We start from the raw sequence: 24773 nt of genomic DNA, 5'->3' as shown, positions 1-24773 counted from the left end.
TGATTTGCAAACCAAGAAAGAAATTGAGTTCCCCCATCATACTCATTTCAAACTCACTGCACATTAAATTAGCAAAATCCTTGCACAAATTTTCGTTAGTAGCACCAAATAATATATCATCGACATAAATTTGTACAACTAATAAGTCAGATCCTTTTGATTTTAAAAATAGAGTTTTATCGATTCTTCCTCGTTTAAAATCATTTTGTAAAAGAAACTTTGATAATCTCTCGTACCACGATCTAGGAGCTTGCTTTAACCCATAAAGAGCTTTATCAAGCTTATAGATGTGGTTCGGAAATTTGGGATTCTCAAAACCAGGGGGTTGTTCCACATAGACGTCTTCCTCAAGAAAACCATTTAAGAAAGCACATTTGACGTCCATCTGATACAACTTGAATCCCATAAAGGCTGCAAAAGCAATTAGAATACGAATAGCTTCTAATCTAGCAACAGGAGCAAAGGTTTCTTCGAAATCAATACCTTCCTGTTGATTGTAGCCCTTGACTACTAACCTTGCCTTGTTCCTGATGATTGTAGTATGTTCATCGAGCTTGTTCCTGAACACCCACTTTAGTCCTATGACTTTCTGATTCTTTGGTTTGGGTTCCAGATGCCATACCTTGTTCCTTTGGAACTCATTTAACTCATCTTGCATGGCAGTGATCCAATCAGCATCTTCCAAAGCTTCGGTGTGGTTCCTTGGCTCGATTGTGGAGAGGAACGCATGAAAAGCACAGAAGTTCCTTAGTTGAGACCTTGTTTGAGTTCCTTTCCTAATATCACTGATAATCAGATCCATTGGGTGAGAACTTTGATGTTTCCAGGGCTTAGGTTGAAATTGTGCCACTGGAACATCTAAGGTCTCTTCAGTTCCTTCTGTTTCCTGAGATCCTTGTTCCTCTGCATCAGAGGTCTCTTGATCTTCTTCTGGTTCCTCAGAATCATCATCTTCTGGTTCCTCAGGATTTGCATTTTCTGGTTCCTCATGATCAACATTTTCTGGTTCCTCAGGATCAGGGGTTCTTCTTCCAGGAACACCTTGGTTAGTAGCGGTTTCTTGTGTTTGTGGATCTGCTATTCCATTTTGCTTTCTTCCAGGAGAGATTTCCTCATCTGTAAAACGAGTTAATCCAATTTCGAAATCTTCCTGTTCCTGAATCTCATCAACATTGTTAGCTTCATCAAATATTATATGTACACTCTCTTCAATACACATCGACCTTTTATTATAAACTCTGTATGCTTTACTGTTTAAGGCGTATCCTAGGAACACGGCCTCATCACTTCTTTCATCGAATTTCCCTAAGTTCCTTTTGCCATTGTTGTGAACAAAGCATTTACACCCAAAGGCTCTAAAGTAAGAAATATTGGGTTTGTTTCCTTTTAATAACTCATAGGGAGTCTTGTTTAAAATGGCCCTGATCATTACTCTATTAACAATATAGCATGCTATGTTTACTGCTTCAGCCCAGAAGTTCCTTGGTAAGGAACTGGCAATTAACATGGTTCTAGCCATGTCTTCCAAGGTTCTATTTTTTCTTTCAACGACTCCATTTTGTTGTGGAGTCCTAGGTGCAGAAAAGTTGTGATCCATACCTTGTTCCTTGCAGTATTCATCAAACTTGTGATTCTCGAATTCAGTTCCATGATCTGACCTTATATGTATTAGCTGACGTCCTGTGGATCTTTGTATTCTCTTAGCAAAAGCAACAAATTCATTAAACGTTTCATCTTTACTTGCTAAGATAATAACCCAGGTAAATCGAGAAAAATCGTCAACAATAACCAAGACATAGAGTTTTCCACTTCTACTTTGAATTCTCATAGGTCCACACAAATCCATATGGATGAGTTCCAATGGTTTAGTTGTGCTGACCATTTTCTTAGGCTTGAAAGAGCTCCTGACATGCTTTCCTTTGGCACATGCTGCACAAACTTTGTCTTTAAGGAACTTGATGGAAGGTAGACCTCTCACTAGTTCCTTTGATCTCAGTTTGTCAAGCAATGAAAAGCTAGCATGTCCGAATCTCTTGTGCCATAGAAGTGGATCCTCCTCAATAACACTAAGACAAGTTAAGTTGTTCCTTGGAACTTTGTTGAGATCCACAGTGTATGTGTTCCCTTTGCGAGTTCCTTCCAAAATAACATCCTTACTGTTATTGTTAATAATTCGACAACTTTCTGAAGTAAAGCTTACCGAGTTTCCTTTGTCACAGAATTGTGAAATACTAAGCAGACTGTGCATTAAACCTTCTACCAGGAACACATTATCAATTGAATGGGAACTTGACCTTCCTACTTTTCCAATGGCGATGATTTCACCTTTCTTGTTGTCTCTAAAGGTCACAGTTCCTCCGTTGTAGGCCTCTAGTGAGAGAAATTTGGTTTTATCTCCTGTCATGTGCTTGGAACACCCGCTATCAAGATACCACGAGTTGTTCCCCCTCACTAGGACCTGCAATATTATCAATTGTTAGATACAGGAACTCGGGTTTCCTCGAGTTCCTTTTCTACTAAGGGATCATCTTTCTTAATCCATATCTTCTTGACAATGTTCTGGTTTTTATTGAACAGTTCCTTCTTTTTGGAACACTCAGTCACAACATGATCACCAGTACCACAAAAGGAACAAACTTTGACACTAGGCAGTTCCACATAATTTTTCTTTTTACCATTGTTCCTTTTATAGTAAAAACCTAGGCCTTCAGTTCTCTTAGATTGAGCCTTCTCAATCCACTTAGGCGTGATTCTAGGAGATTGTTTATGTGCATTAGCTAAGGCTAGTTCCTTGGTTAATTTCTCATTTTGTTCCTTTACTGTGACCAACTCACTGTTTAAGTTTTCCAAATCAACGTTAAAGACCCCCATGCTAATCTCAGTGGACTTGCTAGGATCTAGGCTTAAATTAAACAGTTTATATTGACTGAGTTCCACTTTGAGAAGAATGTTTTCATTTTTGACTCTCTCAAAGGAGTTTTGAAGAGCAGTGTTTCTATCAAGCAAGTCAAAGAACCTACCCTGTACATCAGATCTAACATTATTAAGGTAGGTCATGTGTCCCTTGGTGAGTTCCAAGGCTTTGTCACTTTGAGCCTTTATTACACTAAGCTTTTTAAAGTTATCTAGAGTTTCTATCAATAATTCCACTAACTTATTTTTAGACAGAGATTGAAGAGTTAAGGAACTTACTTCTCTTGATGGATCTTGGGTTGTTAAATCAATCTTTGCCATAAGACAAAGGTTAGCTGTTTCTTCATTTGGTTGATCCTCATCTTCTTCCGAGTCAGTAGCATCTCCCCAAGCTGCGATCATAGCCTTCTTGAAGTTGGGTTTGGCAAAGGTTGATTTGTTGAATCTTTCCTTGGACAGATCCTTTCCCTTGCCTTTCCCTCTTTCATTTTCCCACCGAGGACAGTCTTTGATTAGATGGTCTGATTCTCCGCACTTGAAACATCCTTGGTCAGGCTTGGAACCGCTTGGTTTTCTCATTGAGTTCCTTCCTCTTAGATTTCCAAGTTTAGAGTTCCTGTAAAATCTTTTCATTCTTCTGACCAACATGGCAGCTTCTTCTTCATCAGGATCCGAGTCCTCCTGTTCCTCAGCCTTAAGAGCAAGGCCTCGATTCTTGGAATTCTCAGGAACATCTGCTCCTAGATGTAATTCGTGCGTCATCAAGGATCCCGCCAATTGTTCAATGTTGAATTTGGTGAAATCCTTTGTTTCGAACAATGCCGTGACCTTGGTTCTCCATCTATCATCCTGTGGCATGCTCCTTAGGATCTTCCTAACCTGTTCATCAGAGGGAATATTTCTTCCAAGAGAAACTAGTTCATTAGTGATATTAGTGAAACGAGTAAACATTTCCTGTATTGTTTCTCTTGGTTGCATTTCAAAACGTTCATACTTAGACATTAGTAAATCAATTTTTGAACGTTTGACCTCATTAGTTCCTTCATGAGTTATTTGAAGGAGATCCCAGATTTGCTTTGCGCTCTTGCACCCCATAACTCTGTTATGTTCATGAGGTCCAAGGCCGCAATGCAAGATTTTCACAGCCATTGCGTTGATTTCAAATTTCTCAAAATCTTCCTTAGTAAAATCAGACATAGGTTTAGGAACTACCTCATTTTGAGCATTGGTCATTGTTACCTCGAAATCACCGACTTCTATGACTCGCCAGACTTGATAGTTCTCTGCCTTGATGTAGATCTCCATCCTGTTCTTCCAGTAGGTGTAGAATTTTCCGTTGAACATTGGAGGTCTTTGAGTGGAATAACCTTCCTCGAGTTTCTCGTAAGAGTTCATACTTTCCAGGAACTTTTTCTCAACAGGGTTTCCTGTATTTTTGTGAGAACCTGGCTCTGATACCAACTGATAGTTCAGTAGGAACACTTGACAAGAGGGGGGGTGAATTGTTTCTTGGGAACTTGGGTAAGTTTCTTGCGGAATTTAAACAATAAAGAGACTGAGAATAATGAGCGAAGAAAGATATAAAATGGAGGAACCTTCTTGACCCTAATCAAGAAGAACCTCACTACTCTTTTGTATTAATGCAATAACTCTATTACAAATACACTCTTTAACTCGAGTTCCTCTCGAACACGAGTTCACCACAGCAATCCCCTTTGATTACTGTGCTCCTCTTTCTCTCTCTGACTTAACTCTAAGTCGCTCCTTTTCTCTTTGACTTAACTCTAAGTCGCTCTGTTTCTCTTTGACTTAACTCTAAGTCAATTAAGGATCACTCAACCCTTAAACCCAAAATACAATTTGATATAAAACTCTAGTACGTAATAAAGCTCAAAGTAATAAGGAACTCAAGGGACACTCTTTTGAAAACTGATTCTCTTTTAAAACGTTTAAGCTCTTAAGATATATTTTGCAAAGATCAGTTGTGTTTTGAAAAGCTAAAACTCTTCTCCTTTTATAGGAGAGTTCTACTTAGGGTTTGGTACCCATGTTCTCCTCAACTACCCACTAACAGTTACTGCTCAGTAACATGGGCATAGTTGGAGAGAAACAAGGGAGACCAAATCAAAACACTAAATGTACGTTGAACAGAAATACGTGGGGAGAGTTTCAAGGAACGTGGAAAAACTTTTACTTGAGAAACAAGGAGAATAAATCAGAATCCTATGTTTCATTTATTAATTAAATACATTTTATTTATTAAAAAGATTTTCCAAGTTAAAACTCTTTTATAATTACAGTTAACATATTTCATTTAAAACGTACCAAAATACTATGTCCCTTTCATACCAAATTACTTATAAACTTTATTAAATACTTACATAAATCCTAAAACATAAACTCATATGTTGTAGTCTTCATGTTGCACCTTTAGAAGCTTCACTCGAAGACTTCCCAATTTGTTCCTTCTCTGGAACGCCGAGGATCCACATAATATATGAGGATCTCGCCTTAGGAACTCGCCTAAGGATCTCGCCTTGCTTAATGATTATTTCTTCAATGTAGTGTCTGACATGGATCAATTACTTGCTTATATTCCACGTTGCTTAGTTTATCCAACTCAGGATCTCCTTAACTTAGCATTATCCCTCTAAGGATCTCGGAACCTATTATGCAACATAACTTAACCAATTGTCAGGAGTTTGCTTTGTCATCATCAAAACTTTAGGGTCAACAATCTCTCACCAAAGATTGTTGACAAGATGAAATTTGAAAATAAAATCAAAACGTCTAGTAAAGGCATAAAATAACAAGCTTAAAATGTTTACAACGAATGCATTACAATTTAGTGTACAAGACAAACTTGTAAGCAATTAAAAATATAACATGAATAGTAAATGTGATCGAACAATATATATCACAGAAGGAAGTGATTCAACTAAGTAAGCAATTAAAGATACAAGATGAATAGTAATTGTGAATAACTTTATGGACGAATTTTGAATTCCAAGCCAGAATCAGAAAACTTGTCGTTCATCACTTGTTCCAATCTGTCAACCATAATCGGGCTTAAATGATTAACCCAATCACCCACCTCACCTTTCCTAAAAAACACCTTATTATCAAATTTTGACATGAATTTCCCAGTCTTATTAACCTCCAATTCCTTCAAATTATTAAGGCTACATAGCTGCAAAATCTCATCTATAATCCCTTGTTTTTCCTCCTCCAAGGAAAACTCACACCCTAAGAACTCAGCCAATTTCTTAATCTCGAGTATACCATTTTCCTTGATATCAGTTTTTCGAGCTTCGAAGTTTTGTTGAAAATTTATGACATTGTGGAGGAGACTTGAAGGGCACCAGAAACCTTGGTACAAGTAAAGATCAACACCGGGAGAGAATGTGATCATGTATTTCGGAAGAATCGCTCCAATTGATCTTTCTTCATTGTTTTGATCACTTCTCACAATTGGTGGAGTATTATTGTTAGTGTTTGTGAGTTGTTCCATCTAATTGAAGTTGATCGATTATGTGCTTGTATAATTAAGCAAGCAAAAGAAAGGGATTATATATATGGTTTTGTGTAGAGGTTGAACAGAATGACCCTTGGCATTGATCATCTACTTTCTGCGTTGCATAATGATGGTCTGGTTTCTTTTTCACATCTGTCAATGTACATTTGATATCATTTTTATTTCTAATTACACAATATTAATAATTGTAAACTTTGATATTTTTATAATATTCATTGAGACGAATCAAAAATATCCAAATAGATATGTTTGTTCTTATATAATGAAAATAATTTAGAAGATTCTCTTCAACTGCTGAATATACAGCGTCAAAAACCTGACATTGAACATCATTATAAAACGGAGAGAATAGCTATTAATAACAATGAAACTAACTTCGTTTCAAAATGATCTTTACGCTTTCCGTTTTAATCCGTTTCAAAATAATCTTTACACTTTCCATTTTAGTCCGCTTCATAATGTTCTTACACTTTGTTTTATTCTATTTTTTGACATGAAAATTTACTACCTTAACCTTCTTACACAATAATATTTACAATCTTCCATTCATTTTCTCTTATTTTATTCAATTTTTTTTCTTACATCCACCCACATTTTTTTCTTAATATATCCATATTTTATTATACAAAATCAACTTTTCTACTTGTCTACCATATTTTTTTCTTAATTAATCCATATTTTATTTTATTCAATCAACTTTTCTACTTTGTATTAATATTTGTTGAAATAGTAACCCTAATGAAATTTATAAACCGGATGTAGTATACGATATATTAAAACTAGTGATTGTTGAATGAAATGTTTTATGTCTAATCATAATTATTAAACCAATGTGAGTGATTGTTGGGGGGATCGCCTGTCTACGGTCTACCCCATTATTGTGAATTATGTATCATGCATAAATAATAATTAATTAAGGATCGGATCATTGTGAGATATGAATCATGCATAATTGATTATTAAGATCATATATTGTGAATCACGGAGTACTCCACCATTCCGTATTAACTAGGATCATCTTGAATCCTGCGTATATGCAGCATATGCCTCACACAGTCCACATTGTGTAGCTGCGAAAACCTGGAAGTTGTCGTGCATGTAAGTGGTAACATGCTCGCATGCATCTCTGCATGCAACTAGGCCATTGTTTATGCCAAATTTCGTATGGACGACCTTTGGTTGGGACATAGACGACTAGATAAAAAAAAGTATGCAAATGACAGGAAATAAATGACAGAAAACAAAGAGAGACAAGACAAGAGATGGTGACGCGGAAAACCCGAAAGGGATAAAAACCGCGGGTGGCAATGAGTCCACCAATCCACTATGTTGCTGGCGTAAAAAGCCATGTTAAGTACAAGTACATTGGTATGTTTGCGTATATGTAAATGATGCTAATAATAAGACATAAGTAAAAGATAATGGGATGTCAGATGCGTGAAGAAAGTACATAAGCGGACGATGTGCTTGGGTCGGGAAGGCTTGTCGAGGATCAGTTTTGTGTTACGGCAGTAGGTTTACTATTAGGAAAAATATTTGGTTTAGTGTCTCTTGGCTAAGAATAAACAATAGTAGTTTTAGAGTATAATGCCCTTTTTTCCTCCTTATAGCTAAGGAAATGGAGTATTTATAGCAAAATGTACGTGGGTATGCTCAGGTGAAAAGATGCCTCATGGAGTGTAGCTAAGTAGTGGTTAAACAATAGTAGTGGGGATAATGGATATTAGTGGGATAAATGGAAGAAGGTAGTGGTTAGATATGGGGAGTATTTAGGTTTCACCGTAGGTATTCGGTCGCCATTCTTGTTGTAGGTAGGACGTATTTATATAGCTCTGGGTCTAGCCTTGTTGAGGGAATAATGTTGTTAGCTCCTTGATATCCTCAACTGTTTGCTTAATAATCTCTAACTAATTTGACCTTGCCCTCCAAGTATTCCTTGATTCAGCCACAACGACTCCCTAAATGTAGGAGTTAACCGATACGATCTTATTCACGTTGATCCGTTCAAACGTTGACCTCACGTCGTATAAAACGACCCATAACAATAGCCCCCATTTTTCTAATTGTAGCGAGCCGAAAGTTAGAAAAATAATCTTCAAAGTCAGTCACCGCGTTCATTTGTTGTCGATGCTAATCTATCATTGTCTTCGTCCTGTCCGTCGTCTTCCATACTTAATCTTGATCAACGACGTCGCAACTTGGTGTCATCCATGATTTCTGACACTTGATGTCGTCATGCGTATATTGGCGTCTTCATGTCGGCGTTGGTGTCCTCAGCTTAATTAGATGTAAACATGACATCTTGTGAAAGAATCCTTTCTCTTAACGAGCGTAAGACAACAAAATGTAATTCTTAAAAACCCGTGTGAAAACATGTTTAAGACATAACGTTAGTTAGGTATCCGGTGTCATGGCTAACTTTTGTATCTTCGTCTGACGTTTGATAATTGCGGGCGTCACGCCCATCTGTTGTGCCTTAGTCCGCCGTTCGACGTTTACAGGCGTCGTGGCCACCTGTTGTATCTTAGTCTGTCGTCTGATGTTTACAGGCGTCATGGCCAACTTTTGCATCTTAGTCTGTCGTCTGATGTTTACAGGCGTCATGGCCAACTGTTGCATCTTAGTCTGTCGTTTGATGTTTACATGCGTGCTTCTATTGTCGTTGTTGTGTGACATCTATCATGTGTAGGAGATATAAGCCTCTTCGTTTGTTCGTAGTCGTGCGAAGAATTTATAGAAGGAATTCGTGTCGAGTGTGCATATGGTTGAATCGTTTTAGACGGTTTGCAATGTCATGTTAGGATAGGTAGAAGACGACTGACAAGAAGGTGGGCGAGGTGTCAAAAATGTTAATGGTCAATGACGGGGAGAGATTTAGAGAAGACAATAGTTGAAATTTGTGGCGACTAAGTTGAAGTTATAGGTGAATGAAATGAATGGTTTGAAGCAACCATATGACAATTGTCAAGAAGAGTCGAAGGGTTGTGAGGTTTCCTATAACACGAGGACAAGGGGTAGGATGTTTGGATGGCGCAGCCTATGGAAGGAGACTTTAGCCTATGGATTTTCAGAACAACAGTTTAAGTGAGACATGAGCATTCTGGGTTGGCTTTGTTTGTCGTCAGTGTTGAGGGGAAAGACGTGTGTTTTTCTGCTTTGTATTTGGCGATTGGTTAGGCGTTTGGACAAGCGTCGAGGGTGCATACACGTTGTTAGCTTAAAATGTTGTTGACGATGTCTCTGTTGTTCGCAGTGGAATAGATGTCACCTGTGAGGTATTCAGAGAACGAAGTTATGTGCACATAAATAGTACCCGCGTCGTCTAAAGTGGTCGCGCTTAGAAGTGACATGTCGTTGTTGGGATCCAATAAGTTTAAGGGTCATGACCTTGGAGACGTCGTCGCTTGTAGTTGATAGCGTCGTTCGTTGATGTCGTCTTCTGATGATATCGTTCGTTGTTGTTGTCGTTGGTGATATCGTCAACAAGTGATCTGTAGAGAATAGAAAAGGTAGAGGTGGACGTTCGTGTGATGCGATGTTAGCGGTGATTTTCAAATAAATAAGATGAGACATAAATATAATATAATTGCGTTTGGAAAGATATATTCAATGCGACAGATATCAAAAACTGAAATTGAACTTTAATCGCAGTGTAGTGAAAAATGTAATAACTTAATTAACGCACGAAGTAAGTGTTAGATATTACTTAATATGGGCTCGTGTAACGAAATTACGTCGTGTCGCTGACTGTCCCTTGATGACGATTCCACAATCAACAGCATTGTCCTGATGTCGTGACACCTCCCGTCGCCGATCTTGTTTTCGTTCCTGAGATCATTGTCATCGCTTGTACCATCGTCGTCACACCTGGTGTCGTCCCGTCACGTTGAATGAGATTGACGCATCGCTGGTCTTGACACTGTCCATTCTAACGTTGGTTGACTTATTGGTTGATCCTCGCAATGTGGCACAAGAAAGATCATATGGTTAATGTGAATTCCTTATACTGTCTTAAGTGGACTTTTTCTTAACGTCTTTGGTAAAACCATTTGACAAACTTACATTACAATATGTCGTAAATTATGTGAACTCTTTATAAATTACCTTTCTTGTTATTCGGTTGACGTCCTATCACTTGTCGTCTTTGGTAAACCCAATGACTTTTCTTTATCCGCCTATTTCGACATGTGATAGTGGTTGAGCCCCCAATGTTTGTACATATGTCTTAGCGTCGTACCGGTTACCAAAATCTCATGACAAGATCACCATGAAAATAAATTGTATCACATCGTTAGTTAAATTTCAGAGTTGTAACAAGTACATTAAACTAAACAGGAGTATGTACTATCTTGCCCCCCTGTGGCGGCTTTAGGAAGATATTATGGCTGAAGTCGGCCACAGATATGATGACGTTTGTTTATATTTGACGCCGTACATGCGTGCCAGCATGATGCAACCTCTAAACGTCCTATCAAGTCAAACTACCTCAAAACGATTTGATAAAGTGGTTTAATCATTAGAGAAATCGAGAAATTCATGGTGATGCAATAATTTATTAGTTAACTTGATGAACGTTGAATACGAGACATATTAATACAAGAGAACAACAATGAATGAATTGAAATGAGAAAGTGTGTGAAAAATAGTTTAGAAGTTACTCATGTGTCATCATGGTCATTGACGATGATTATTCGACATTCCGATTACCTTAGCTTTCTCGGTAGCTAGTCTGGTGGCGTCGTGTCATCGGTCATTGCCATCTCGTGGCGTCGGGGCATATCATCATGATCAAGGTACTCTATTGTCATTAATATACATTCTAACGCGTATAGTCGCAGCATGTCGTCAGTGAAAAAATAGTTATCATGGATGATATGTGAGAAAATTTCAATATGGTATGAGGTGTTAGTTTATAAAATTTTGACGTCACTATTGACATAAATGAATTGCGTCACTCATACCATTCGATTGTGTTGATGACCCTCGCGATCTGCGATGTACATGGCAGCGACAATACGTATATATTATAAATAAAAGATAACTTACTTCGAAAGTATGTTCGTACCTTTAGCCCCCATTGAAATTCATGTATCAACGATCTGTTGGCGAACTTACGAAGAAATATATTGTTAAAATAAAGATGTTAGATAATTAATTCTACGTACCATGTTTAACGCCAAGAAACTTCTTGTCGTCATGGGGGTAACCGGAATGGTCGCGTCCTGCTGTCGTGACTTGCTGTCGTGGCGTCATGTTGTGTCGTCGTGACCTCATGTCGTGTCTTGACCTCGTGTAACACTATCACCAAAGAAATTAAAAAATGTTAGATATTTATTTCTATGTGTCATACTTTACGACAAATGATGTCTTATCTTCTTGTGTGGCTGATCGCGTCCTGCTGTCTTGACATGTTGTCGTAACAACGCGTTATGATGTGCTGATGAAGAACTTGGTGATGAGGACGTGGGGAGAGGACACAACGTTGAGTTTATGATGTCAAGTGGTTTGACGTTGGTAGGGGTGAAAATATGATGACATGGAAAGTGTGATGGCGAAAGGTTAATTTTTTGAGAGGTGATTGTGTTGTAGGCTTGGCAATGTTGATGTGGGAAGTCACTTTGAGGTGTTACGTTTTTTGGGTCCGGTTGTGTGAATAGTCATTTGATATCGAGCCGCCGATGTCACGTTCCTTGCTAACATCTTGTCTACAACCACATTGTCATATGAAAAGTTTATTCTTAACTAAACTTGAAATCATATGCATCAACATGGTAATAATAATTCAGATACTTTCAAAAATTAAATCGCATCAAAAATATCGTATGAAATTTAAATCAAATAAAGTATACTATATGCTCACGGCCTTCTAACGTTTGGTCGCCTGCTTTACTCACGACCTTGCCAAGCGACACGTCAGTATCTGTAGATAAGACGATACCTTGTCACCTGCTTTCTAACGTCGGTCGTCTGATGTACTCATGACCTAGCCAAGCGACACGTCAATACCCTTAGACAAGACAATACTTGGCGACACGACATGATCAAACGACAAGTGGTGACGACGTTAGTACAAAAAGTGGGATAACAACGTATAGCATATATTTCAAAGTGCTTTTGGAAATTAAAACAAGCAAAGTATACTATATAAAAAGAAAATCAAGTAAAGTATACTATATGAAAATCAAATGAGATAGAGTATACTATATGCTCCCCTGTGGCGACTTCAGGACAACTACAAATTCTCCTATTTGATATTTGGACTGCAGTTAGCTACAAAATCTAGTATTGCCGACATTTTGTTGTTGAATCTCCATTTGTCGCCTTCGTTTGTGGAGACGTCGTCGACTGATGTGGAGGTGACGTCGGACGAAACTATGTTGGCGTCATGTCATTGGTGGATGACGTCATGTGTTCGTATCTGTTTTAGTGACAACAAGGACTAGAAACAATATTAGTTTAAGTTAAAATCACTGGGGTTGAGTTTTATACCATACTTTTCGCGACGTTAAGTGATCAATCGTCTCGAGAACTTGTCAAGGTACGAGCCAACTCATGTTGTATCTTGTTTGTGGTGACATCTGCATGATGGTCCGTGACGTCTAGACCGAAACCTGTCACGTATTCGAAAACGAGGCCAAACGATTAGACTTGAATATTATAAATATTAGTACCTATTTTCGATAACGTCAAGCGTTGGTGTCGTTGTTGTCACGATATGCATCATCTAGGTTGAATTCGACCACTCCGACGCGTCACTTCTAGCGATGACACCTGATGATGTTGACACCTGATCTAGCGACGACATGTACCCTGACGTCATTCCATATTCCAGCGACCGACGAGCCTGCCGACGACACCTGACCTGCCGACGACACCTGACCTGGCCATGACACCTGACCCGTCGACGACACCTGACCCGTCGACGACACCTGACCCGTCGACGACACCTGATCCATCGACGACACCTGACCCGTCGACGACACCTGACCCGTCGACACACCTGACCCGTCGACGACACCTGACCCGTCGACACACCTGACCCGTCGACACACCTGACCCGTCGACGACACCTGATGCGTCGACGACACCTGACCCGTCCACGATACCTGACTCGTCGACGACACCTGACCCGTCGACGACACCTGGCCTGTCGACGACATGTGCCCTGACATAGCTTCATCTCGTGGTGGCGACACAGTATGACAACGACACATAGCATAGCGACAACTTTTCTGGTGAACTCAAGGGGTCAGATTTTGTGTTTGGGAAGGATATTTGTGGATATGTGTTTGGAGATAAATCTAGCCATCTCCCCACAGACGGCGCCAAACTGTTTATGCCAAATTTCGTATGGACGACCTTTGGTTGGGACATAGACGACTAGATAAAATAAAGTATGCAAATGACAGGAAATAAATGACAGAAAACAAAGAGAGACAAGACAAGAGATGGTGACGCGGAAAACCCGAAAGGGATAAAAACCGCGGGTGGCAATGAGTCCACCAATCCACTATGTTGCTGGCGTAAAAAGCCATGTTAAGTACAAGTACATTGGTATGTTTGCGTATATGTAAATGATGCTAATAATAAGACATAAGTAAAAGATAATGGGATGTCAGATGCGTGAAGAAAGTACATAAGCGGACGATGTGCTTGGGTCGGGAAGGCTTGTCGAGGATCAGTTTTGTGTTACGGCAGTAGGTTTACTATTAGGAAAAATATTTGGTTTAGTGTCTCTTGGCTAAGAATAAACAATAGTAGTTTTAGAGTATAATGCCCTTTTTTCCTCCTTATAGCTAAGGAAATGGAGTATTTATAGCAAAATGTACGTGGGTATGCTCAGGTGAAAAGATGCATCATGGAGTGTAGCTAAGTAGTGGTTAAACAATAGTAGTGGGGATAATGGATATTAGTGGGATAAATGGAAGAAGGTAGTGGTTAGATATGGGGAGTATTTAGGTTTCACCGTAGGTATTCGGTCGCCATTCTTGTTGTAGGTAGGACGTATTTATATAGCTCTGGGTCTAGCCTTGTTGAGGGAATAATGTTGTTAGCTCCTTGATATCCTCAACTGTTTGCTTAATAATCTCTAACTAATTTGACCTTGCCCTCCAAGTATTCTTTGATTCAGCCACAACGACTCCCTAAATGTAGGAGTTAACCGATACGATCTTATTCACGTTGATCCGTTCAAACGTTGACCTCACGTCGTATAAAACGACCCATAACAGCCGCACGTGAATCAACCGCACAAAACCTTATTCTAGATCGGGAATTTCTAATTTTGTTGGTTATACTTGATTTTTTTTTCTTATTTTGACCTATTGTTTCCAACATCCCAAATTCTTATATGAGACTGTCCTCACCATCAACTGATGGTGAGACCAGTTCACACTTGCGAATTTAGGTACTACGTATGTTATTTCTATACTTTAGACATGTTACTTTTTTTAATAATTTTAGAGGAGGTACTTTTTTAGTTTAGGTATGTTACTTCTATAGTTTATACATGTTACTTTTTTTATACGGAGTAGTTTTAGGGGAGATACCTTCTTAGTTTAGGTATGTTACTTCTATAGTTTAGACATGTTACTTTTTTTAAATAATTTTAGAGGAGGTATTTTTTTTAGTGCAGGTATGTTACTTCTATAGTTTAGACATGTTACTTTTTTTTTATATAATTTTAGACGAGGTACTTTTTTAGTTTAGGTATGTTACTTCTATAGTTTAGACATGTTACTTTTTTTATACGGAATAGTTTTAGGGGAGGTACATTTTTAGTTTAGGTATGTTACTTCTATAGCTTAGACATGTTACTTTTTTTTTTCTTTTTTTTTTTATAATTTTAGAGGAGGTACTTTTTTAGTTTAGATATGTTACTTCTATAGTTTAGATCTGTTACTTTTTTTTAATAGTTTTAGGGGAGGTACGCTATTGGTTTCGCGCTCGTCACACCATCAAGTTGATGGTGTGACTGGTCTCACAGGAGACGCGCTGTTCCAACATAACCCCCACTTATCATGATATCACGATTTTTTTTATTACCCAAATACCTTAAGGGCACGCTTGGATTGGGTGTAATGGATTATGGGGGTAATAAAAGTCAAACCACCATAATAAAAGGACAATGAAGGTGAATTGAGGTGGTTGCAAGGAGGATGGTGTGGTGGTATTGTGATGCGAAGTTGTGGTAGTGGTGGTGTTGTGAGGAGAAGGGAGGAAGGGGGGAAGTAATTACCCCCCAAATGAGGGTAATAATCACCCTAGTGGGATGGTGGGTAACTATTCCTCCTATGATTAGGGTATTTGTTCCCCCTTCCCTTTAATTTTCTTCTTGCCAACACTAGCTAGCTTGTTCCCTTTGCCACCACTTCATCCCCTAATCATCACCTTCAATTACCTTAGTTTGACTTTTATTACCCCTTTAATACATTACCCTCAATCCAACCATCCCACTAGGGCGATTATTACCCTCATTTGGTGGGTAATAACTTCCCCCCTTCCTCCCTTCTCCTCACAACACCACCACTACCACAACTTCTCATCACAATACCACCACACCACCCTCCTTGCAATCACCTCAATTCACCTTTATTGTCATTTTATTATGGTGGTTTGACTTTTATTACCCTCATAATCCATTGCACTCAATCCAAGCGTGCCCTTAGTCTTTACCGCCGGTCCATTTATTTATTACCTACGATTACCTTAATTTTTTCTTAGTTTGGCTCTTAATACCCTCAATTAATCAAGGCGTTGTTTAAAGGAAATTGAACTCAGAGCGTTGTGCCGATACACTAAAGACCAGTTTGGTAGCCGGTGATAAATTGTAGGAATAAGAATAAATATTAGTGGTAATTTGGCAAGAAAATAACATTATAATGTCCATGATTATGAAACTTTATCTCAAAATTGGTGTTTTCTTCATAAATATTCATTCCCACCTAATACTATCTCCAAATGATAACTAATGATGATAAATATTTATGAAGATAAATAGTTAACATGACAAATTTTCTTGCATTTTGTTTTGTTATGTTTTTACTAAATTTATTTTGTTTCTTATAAGGTAAAAAAATATGGGAAATTAGTTATTTCTTTAAGATGAACAACCCATCATTTGGGATGATTTCAGATGATGATTATAGTGGAGAGTAAATCATTACACAAGTTGTTGGGGTGTTAAAATGGGCCCACCATTTTAACCCAAAAGCCAATAAAATCCACTCAAGCCCAATATCCCTTACAAGGCCTCAAAGGCCCAACAAAGGCACTATATATACCCCTCAAAGGGAAGGGTAAAAGGTGATTCTCGAACCCTAGAGAAGCCACCCTACTCTCTCTCTCCCCTAAACACCTCATTTTATACATCAATTGTACTGACTTGAGCGTCGGAGGCTCCGCCTCGGGGACCCCCCCTTGGCCCGGAGTTCATCTTGCAGGCACCGCACGAGACCGGAACTCAAGATACCAAGGACGCTCCTACTATCGTTTCAACCCCGAAACAATTTGGCGCCGTCTGTGGGGATCGAGTACAATAACCCATGAAGATCCATATTTTCATACTAACGTGCTCAACTACAAAATTGGCCGGAAAATCTGAAATAGCCGACCAAGAATTGCTGCTTACGAACAAATCGCGTTATTAATTGGTAGTGTGGTGGCAGATTTATTTGATATTCACAAAACAAATAATGAGTGGAAAATTGTTGCTACATTTGGTATGAGTAATTAAGGTGCTCAATGTTAACCCAGCAAGCTTCGAAATACGCACAACAGGGGTGGTCTAATGTCCCTCAAAAAAGGCACGACAAGTGAGGATTTCAACCATGAAAATGGTATGAATCACATCCAACACTTGTTGCCGACATCTATCTCAAAGTGTAAACGGTAAAGGGAAATAATGTCACCAACCCAGACAAAGCAAATTACTCACCTTATTTGCGCAAAATATACGTATAAAAGTGTGAGATGCAAACAGCAAATGGAAAATTGCAGCTACCAAATTGCTAAAGTCAACATCGGAGCCGAAGTCGAACACCGAGCCAAAAGCCGAGAAGGGTGCAGAACTGACCGAAAGCTTCCCAAGGCAATTTCATGGCTCCCGAAGTTCGTCCCGGTATCCGAACCAAGCTTCGAATCTGAGGTTAACTCATCTGAGGCTAACTCACCCGAAGTTGAAACTCCCGAGATGGACACGTCGAGGTTAACCCGAAGGAGATGTGAGCCGATTTCAATCAACCTCCATTGCGATCTCAGAGCTAAGTTTTCTTATCAACCTTTTGATGTTTAAGAAACTGTCATGCTTTCTTATATATAGTGGGTTTGATCTGGTAAAAATGGTGTACGATGTTATACATTGACACTTCATTTACCAAACTTCACTTAGAAACAGACGAAATACAAATTTACATTATTTGTTTATGTTCATGATCTTTACAGTTTGATGCATATTGCCCACAAAAAGGGAAAGTGAGCCATGACATCAGCCTTGAGACTATTGGATTATATGTCTAATAGCAAAAGATATCAACATATTCCAAAATTCAAGACCTTCGGCCCATCTCCTTGCCAAAGACAAAGGTCGGAGACCGACTCACATTGAAGCTCACTTCCAGCAAATGTGGAAACAATTTGAGGCTCAGTGCCAATCACAGAAGTTCAGAGCCGAAGTTCAGAGCCAAGCCTCAATGACGAAGCTCAGAACCGAGGTCAGCAACTTCCGACGTCTGTGCTCAGCAAAGCTTCGCATCTGAGGCCATCGAGGTAAACCGCTGAGAAGATGTCAGCTCACCAGAGATCGGAGCCAAACGAAGCTTGCCGAGGGAAATGCCTCATCAGATGCGAAGGAAGAGCTAGAACACAAAATACAGACCACTGTTGCCCAAATTCAGACTTAAATTTGGGCCAATCAAACAAAGACAAAAATCAGGTGGTAGCATGCTTTGAAAGGCTCAAGAGCCATCAACTTTGGGGCAAAAAGAAATAAATGTCATCAGATGCATTAATTGGTGGGCCAAAATGCATTGATGTTGTGCACAAAATGAAGTAGTTGTCCGAATATCGTAAAATTCGTGCACAACAAACGGAGTGGGCCAACTTGGTTCCCTTGTCCGAATATTGCCGCATTCGATATTGCCCATTCTACAGCTCAAAGCTAAGTCATCTATTTATTTAAGCTTTGTGCTTTATATTTTGTCAGCATATAATTTACTTGACTTGATTAATTTGGTAAAGTGCAAAATATTCTTGAAGACTTAATTTGACAGACATTGTCTAGCAATAAGTCATTTTGCAAGAGCATACACCTCAAATTGTTAATCATGTTCAAAACGAATTATAAATTCATGTTTGACAAACATAAATACATCAAATATTGAAGATCAAAATTGTGTAGCAAGTCTCCGAACAAGTCTACGGATTTAAAAGAAGACTAAAAAGCCGCTCCGAGATTACAACTCGAACCGATGTTACAATCCGAGCCGATTTTAGAAGCACGTTCTTAAACAGATCTCCGGATTTGAAGAACGAGGTTAAAAATCGCTCAAAGATTACAACTCGAATCGATGTTACAATCCGAGCCGAAGGTAAAAAGCCGCTCCGAGATTACAACTCGAACCGATGTTACAATCCGAGCCGATTTTAGAAGCACGTTCTTAAACAGATCTCCGGATTTGAAGAGCGAGGTTAAAAATCGCTCCGAGATTACAACTCGAATCGACGTTACAATCCGAGCCGAGGTAAAGAAACCGCTCCGAGATTACAACTCGAACCGATGTTACAATCCGAGCCGATTTTAGAAGCACGTTCTTAAACAGATCTCCGGATTTGAAGAACGAGGTTAAAAATCGCTCAAAGATTACAACTCGAATCGATGTTACAATCCGAGCCGAGGGTAAAAAGCCGCTCCGAGATTACAACTCGAACCGATGTTACAACCCGAGCCGATTTTAGAAGCACGTTCTTAAACAGATCTCCGGATTTGAAGAGCGAGGTTAAAAATCGCTCCGAGATTACAACTCGAATCGATGTTACAATCCGAGCCGAAGGTAAAAAGCCGCTCCGAGATTACAACTCGAACCGATGTTACAATCCGAGCCGATTTTAGAAGCACGTTCTTAAACAGATCTCCGGATTTGAAGAGCGAGGTTAAAAATCGCTCCGAGATTACAACTCGAATCGATGTTACAATCCAAGCCGAAGGTAAAAAGCCGCTCCGAGATTACAACTCGAACCGATGTTACAATCCGAGCCGATTTTAGAAGCACGTTCTTAAACAGATCTCCGGATTTGAAGAGCGAGGTTAAAAATCGCTCCGAGATTACAACTCGAATCGACGTTACAATCCGAGCCGAGGTAAAGAAACCGCTCCGAGATTACAACTCGAACCGATGTTACAATCCGAGCCGATTTTAGAAGCACGTTCTTAAACAGATCTCCGGATTTGAAGAACGAGGTTAAAAATCGCTCAAAGATTACAACTCGAATCGATGTTACAATCCGAGCCGAGGGTAAAAAGCCGCTCCGAGATTACAACTCGAACCGATGTTACAATCCGAGCCGATTTTAGAAGCACGTTCTTAAACAGATCTCCGGATTTGAAGAGCGAGGTTAAAAATCGCTCCGAGATTACAACTCGAATCGATGTTACAATCCGAGCCGAAGGTAAAAAGCCGCTCCGAGATTACAACTCGAACCGATGTTACAATCCGAGCCGATTTTAGAAGCACGTTCTTTAACAGATCTCCGGATTTGAAGAGCGAGGTTAAAAATCGCTCCGAGATTACAACTCGAATCGACGTTACAATCCGAGCCGAGGTAAAGAAACCGCTCCGAGATTACAACTCGAACCGATGTTACAATCCGAGCCTATTTTAGAAGCACGTTCTTAAACAGATCTCCGGATTTGAAGAACGAGGTTAAAAATCGCTCAAAGATTACAACTCGAATCGATGTTACAATCCGAGCCGAGGGTAAAAAGCCGCTCCGAGATTACAACTCGAACCGATGTTACAATCCGAGCCGATTTTAGAAGCACGTTCTTAAACAGATCTCCGGATTTGAAGAGCGAGGTTAAAAATCGCTCCGAGATTACAACTCGAATCGATGTTACAGTCCGAGCCGAAGGTAAAATCCGAAGGTAAAAATCCGAAGGATAAAACCGAGCCGAAGGTTAAAATCCGAAGGATAAAACCGAGCCGAAGGTAAAAATCCGAAGGTAAAAATCCGAACCGAATGTAAAAATCTGAAGGATAAAACCGAGCCGAAGGTAAAAATCCGAAGGATAAAACCACAGACGAAGGTAAAAATCCGAAGGATAAAACCGAGCCGAAGGTAAAAATCCGAAGGTAAAAATCCGAAGGTAAAATCCGAGCCGAGATTACAACTCGAACCGATGTTACAATCCGAGCCGAGGTTAAAATTCTGAGCTGAAATTGACTTTCACTTGGAAGTGATCAAAATCAAAACCCAACCCATTTTTCAAATAGAATTGGGTCTGGGGGCATTTGTTGGGGTGTTAAAATGGGCCCACCATTTTAACCCAAAAGCCAATAAAATCCACTCAAGCCCAATATCCCTTACAAGGCCTCAAAGGCCCAACAAAGGCACTATATATACCCCTCAAAGGGCAAGGTAAAAGGTGATTCTCGAACCCTAGAGAAGCCACCCTACTCTCTCTCTCCCCTAAACACCTCATTTTATACATCAATTGTACTGACTTGAGCGTCGGAGGCTCCGCTTCGGGGACCCCCCCTTGGCCCGGAGTTCATCTTGCAGGCACCGCACGAGACCGGAACTCAAGATACCAAGGACGCTCCTACTATCGTTTCAACCCCGAAACACAAGTTAATTATAACTGTAAATAACCATAAAATTCATTGTATAATTTGCCTCCCGAAAGCATTAGTAAAAGATACGGACTCAGCTCGAACTTGAAAAGATTTGAAATCCTCCTAGAGATCTTCCATTACCGCTAGCTTATTTTTGTTGGTTATATAATTCTGATGAGTATAGTGAGTGAGCACGAACAACCTTCTCTCCTGAAAAGGAAAAAATATATGGAGTTGCAGGTGGAGATAGTATCGAGAGAAACAATTAGGCCAGAAACTCCTACACTCCCTGAATTCAAGCATTACAAATTATCTCTTCTTGACCAACTTTCCCCATTGGTGTATGGAATTGAATTCACCTGCTATGCCCCTCCTAATAACAAGTTAGATGATGAACATTGCAGTATTGCTCACCTGAAAAAGTCCCTCTCCAAAGCACTATCTCGATTCTACCCTCTTGCCGGCAGGCTCACCGCTGATGAATCCACCATTGATTGCAACGACGAGGGTACACCCTTTGTTGAAGATCGATGTAAGTGTCCGTTATCACTCTTCCTCCATGCCCCTTATCGCGTTGATATGGCTAACCAGTTCCTCCCGAGTATCATCCCAGCCCATGGCCATCGTACCTCCAGGTAAATGTTCAATGTTTGCCATTATATTAATGAACTTAATCCCATACGCCATATATGATATTGTTAGAATAATGCCTTGAATTGGTCAAGCCCTTTACTGCAACGCCCCAGCACGGGGATCTCGCTTCCCGGTCAGCGAGTCGGGGTCTAGGGGCGACGCTCCTGGTTTAGCGGTTCGGGGGCGCAATGTGGTCCCCGATGGGGTTCGGTATCTGTTATTCTGGACAAGGGTTATCTATTTTGGGCCTATTTTTCTGGGCTTTTCCGCATCTGTCTAGAGAATACTATATAAATTCTCTAGGTCATAACATAGTTGTATTCTGTAATATGTACTCATCAAGATCAATAAACTTTCATCCCCTCTGCCTGTGGACGTAGCTAACACAGTTTTAGTGAACCACGTTAAATCTCTGGCTAACATATACGGAGTACTATATATGAGTATCTGCAATGGGAAAAGCATATACAGAGTAGTTAATTTCCTTAACAAAATTCTATTAGTTGCTACACATAAGCGCGCATTAAGAAATGCAATAGTATATATATATCGAAAATGATAAAGGTCGCAACATGCGACCTTTAAGCCGTGTCACAACGATGACATGACATGCTTATGTGTCATGATTTAAATTGGAAACTAAAATATTTAACTTATATAATATATTATACATGTTTCAAAAAAAGGTAGGAAAATCTTAATATTCTAATTTGTTTCTTTATTTATGTCGTCTACCTTATTTACATGTTTTCTTAGTAAAAATATTGAATTGATAGTAAAAATATTCCGATGACACATAGCCTACGTGGCGCCTATATGTACCAATTAAACTGCGACACGTAAGATTGTGAGAACTAAATGTTGTCACAACTTGCGACCTTTATCATCACCCTATATATATATATCTTACACAATTCAATGTGACGTTATTGTAGGTCCTTGGCGCCTACTGAAATGGTTCCATTCGCAGTGCAAGTAAGCATCTTTGATTGTGGCGGAGTGATAATAGGGACCAAGGGGCTTCACAAGATCCTTGATGCAGCTTCGTGTGGCATCTTCCTCAAAATGTGGTCTGATTTAGCAAAAGGCCTACAAGTAGAAAGCGCTATCGACATAACAACAGCCATATCTCTTTTCCCACCTTGTAGTTGGGCTGCAGTATCACCACCGAGAGAACCCATACCGCTATGCGCTTTAGAAGGGAATAAGGTGGATGGTACATGTGTTGTGAAGGTGTTCGAGTTCAATCCTGACTCAGTTGCAACTCTACAGGCCAAGGCAAGGAGTGACCTTGTACCTAAGACAACTCGTATTGAAGCTGTCTCTGGATTCATTTGGAAGCATGTTATGGCAGCCGCCGCCACTGCCTCCGGAAATCCTTGCGCATTTGGTCCATCGGTTGTCACTCACGCAGTAAACATACGGTCTCGCACCAGTCCAAAACTATCACCAACAACCTTTGGAAACTTGGTGGTCCATGGCATTGCTGACTACAAGGGACAGAATGGTATGGTGCCAAAGCTCTCAGACTTGGTTACCGAAATTTGGAGAGCTCTTGCAGACGTTAAAGATGCAGACTTCTTAACCACGTTGCAGGGAAAGGATGGGGGCCAAGCAATACGTCGATACAAACAAAACCTAGCTGTTTTAAAGGATCAACCTAATATAAGCATATACAGGTTTACTAGTTGGAGTAAGCTGGGTATGAATCCTGATTTTGGGTTCGGGATGCCACTCTGGAGTGGACATACTGGTGGAAGGATGAGCTCCTCTTTTAAGAATCTCATCCTCTTGATTCTTAATCCTGGTCATCAAATTGAAGCCTCGTTGATATTGGATGAAAAAGAGATGTATATTTTGCAATCTGATCCTCACTTTCTTCAATTTGCTTCCCTCATTGGTCGACCACATTCTCATACAACAACAATATAACACAACATATGTCCGCTATTTTAGGCTCTATTTGCTTCACCTTATTACTTTTTTCATACCGATTAAGGTCATATCTAAAACATTAATTTCAGATCATACACAGCATATCATGACACAAAACTTATTTTCCAAATTATTACTAATTACAATTTTATTCTTGCTTTTGTTGTACTGTTACTACAATTATAATGGACTGTTGTTGTTGTTGTTGTTTGCCTTGAATAAAGGTGTAGGGGCTTAGTTAGTTGTTAGGCTAGCTTCCATCCAACTTTGTGTAAATGATTTATTTTAATAATAATAATAAAATTAAAAATAATAATAATAATAATCTGGGATGTCTAACTTCGTGTTTGGCTGTGTTTTAATTGACGCGGCACATCGTAAGCGTGTCAAGTATCAAGCTAAATGCGCGACAATCGGGTATTGTTTCTTACCTTTCACTTTCTATTCATTAGCCGGGAATTGGATTAGAGACGGATGTTACTGCGTTACTTAAACGGATACAGAAGTTCTCTAAGCCTCAAGATATTGGGGCGCGAGCCGCTGCTCATATCTTCACTAAGATCAGTTTTGTCATTGCTAAAGGAGTGGGGCCCAAATAGTATCTCGATTTCCCACTAACTTGTTGTAATGTTTCGAGTTGGTTAAGTATAACAATAATAAAAATAATATAATAAGAACAAAATAATAATGATAATAATAATAATAACAATCTGGGTCTTCCCCTATGACGCAATCTGGGTTGTCAGACTTTGTTCCGGGTCGGGTTGTGGCGGTTGCAGCGCAGCGGAAGCATGATAAGTATGCGGCACGTTGTAGGGCTTTGGGTTACGGTTTCTTTCATTTTTCCTTCTCTTCTTTTGGGGAATTAGAGAAAGGGGCTGTTTCGTTGCTGAAGCGGGTCCAGACGTACTCCAGGGCTCAAGACA

The 24773-nt window shown here is 39.6% G+C and overlaps 2 protein-coding genes across 2 annotated transcripts; one reads left to right on the top strand and one right to left on the bottom strand.

Annotated features, from left to right (window-relative positions):
- Positions 1–4623: 4623 nt before the first annotated feature.
- On the bottom strand, positions 4624–6602 carry LOC110797779 (cytosolic sulfotransferase 5-like). Its single transcript, XM_056841205.1, has one exon. It carries the CDS (start codon positions 6422–6424, stop codon positions 5900–5902), a length of 525 nt encoding a protein of 174 aa, XP_056697183.1. The 5' UTR covers positions 6425–6602; the 3' UTR covers positions 4624–5899.
- A 13994-nt stretch (positions 6603–20596) lies between these two features.
- Positions 20597–23935, top strand: LOC110797778 (vinorine synthase-like). Its single transcript, XM_022002892.2, has 2 exons — positions 20597–21914; positions 22848–23935. The coding sequence occupies exons 1-2, from the start codon at positions 21454–21456 to the stop codon at positions 23842–23844; spliced, it is 1458 nt and encodes a 485-aa protein (XP_021858584.2). The 5' UTR covers positions 20597–21453; the 3' UTR covers positions 23845–23935.
- The last annotated feature ends 838 nt before the right edge of the window (positions 23936–24773 follow it).

The sequence above is a fragment of the Spinacia oleracea genome, chromosome 3 (genome assembly GCF_020520425.1).
Source record: "Spinacia oleracea cultivar Varoflay chromosome 3, BTI_SOV_V1, whole genome shotgun sequence".
Lineage (NCBI taxonomy): Eukaryota > Viridiplantae > Streptophyta > Magnoliopsida > Caryophyllales > Amaranthaceae > Spinacia > Spinacia oleracea.
The sequence above is the reverse complement of the archived record's forward strand: the minus strand, read 5'-3'. Positions and strand labels throughout refer to the sequence as shown.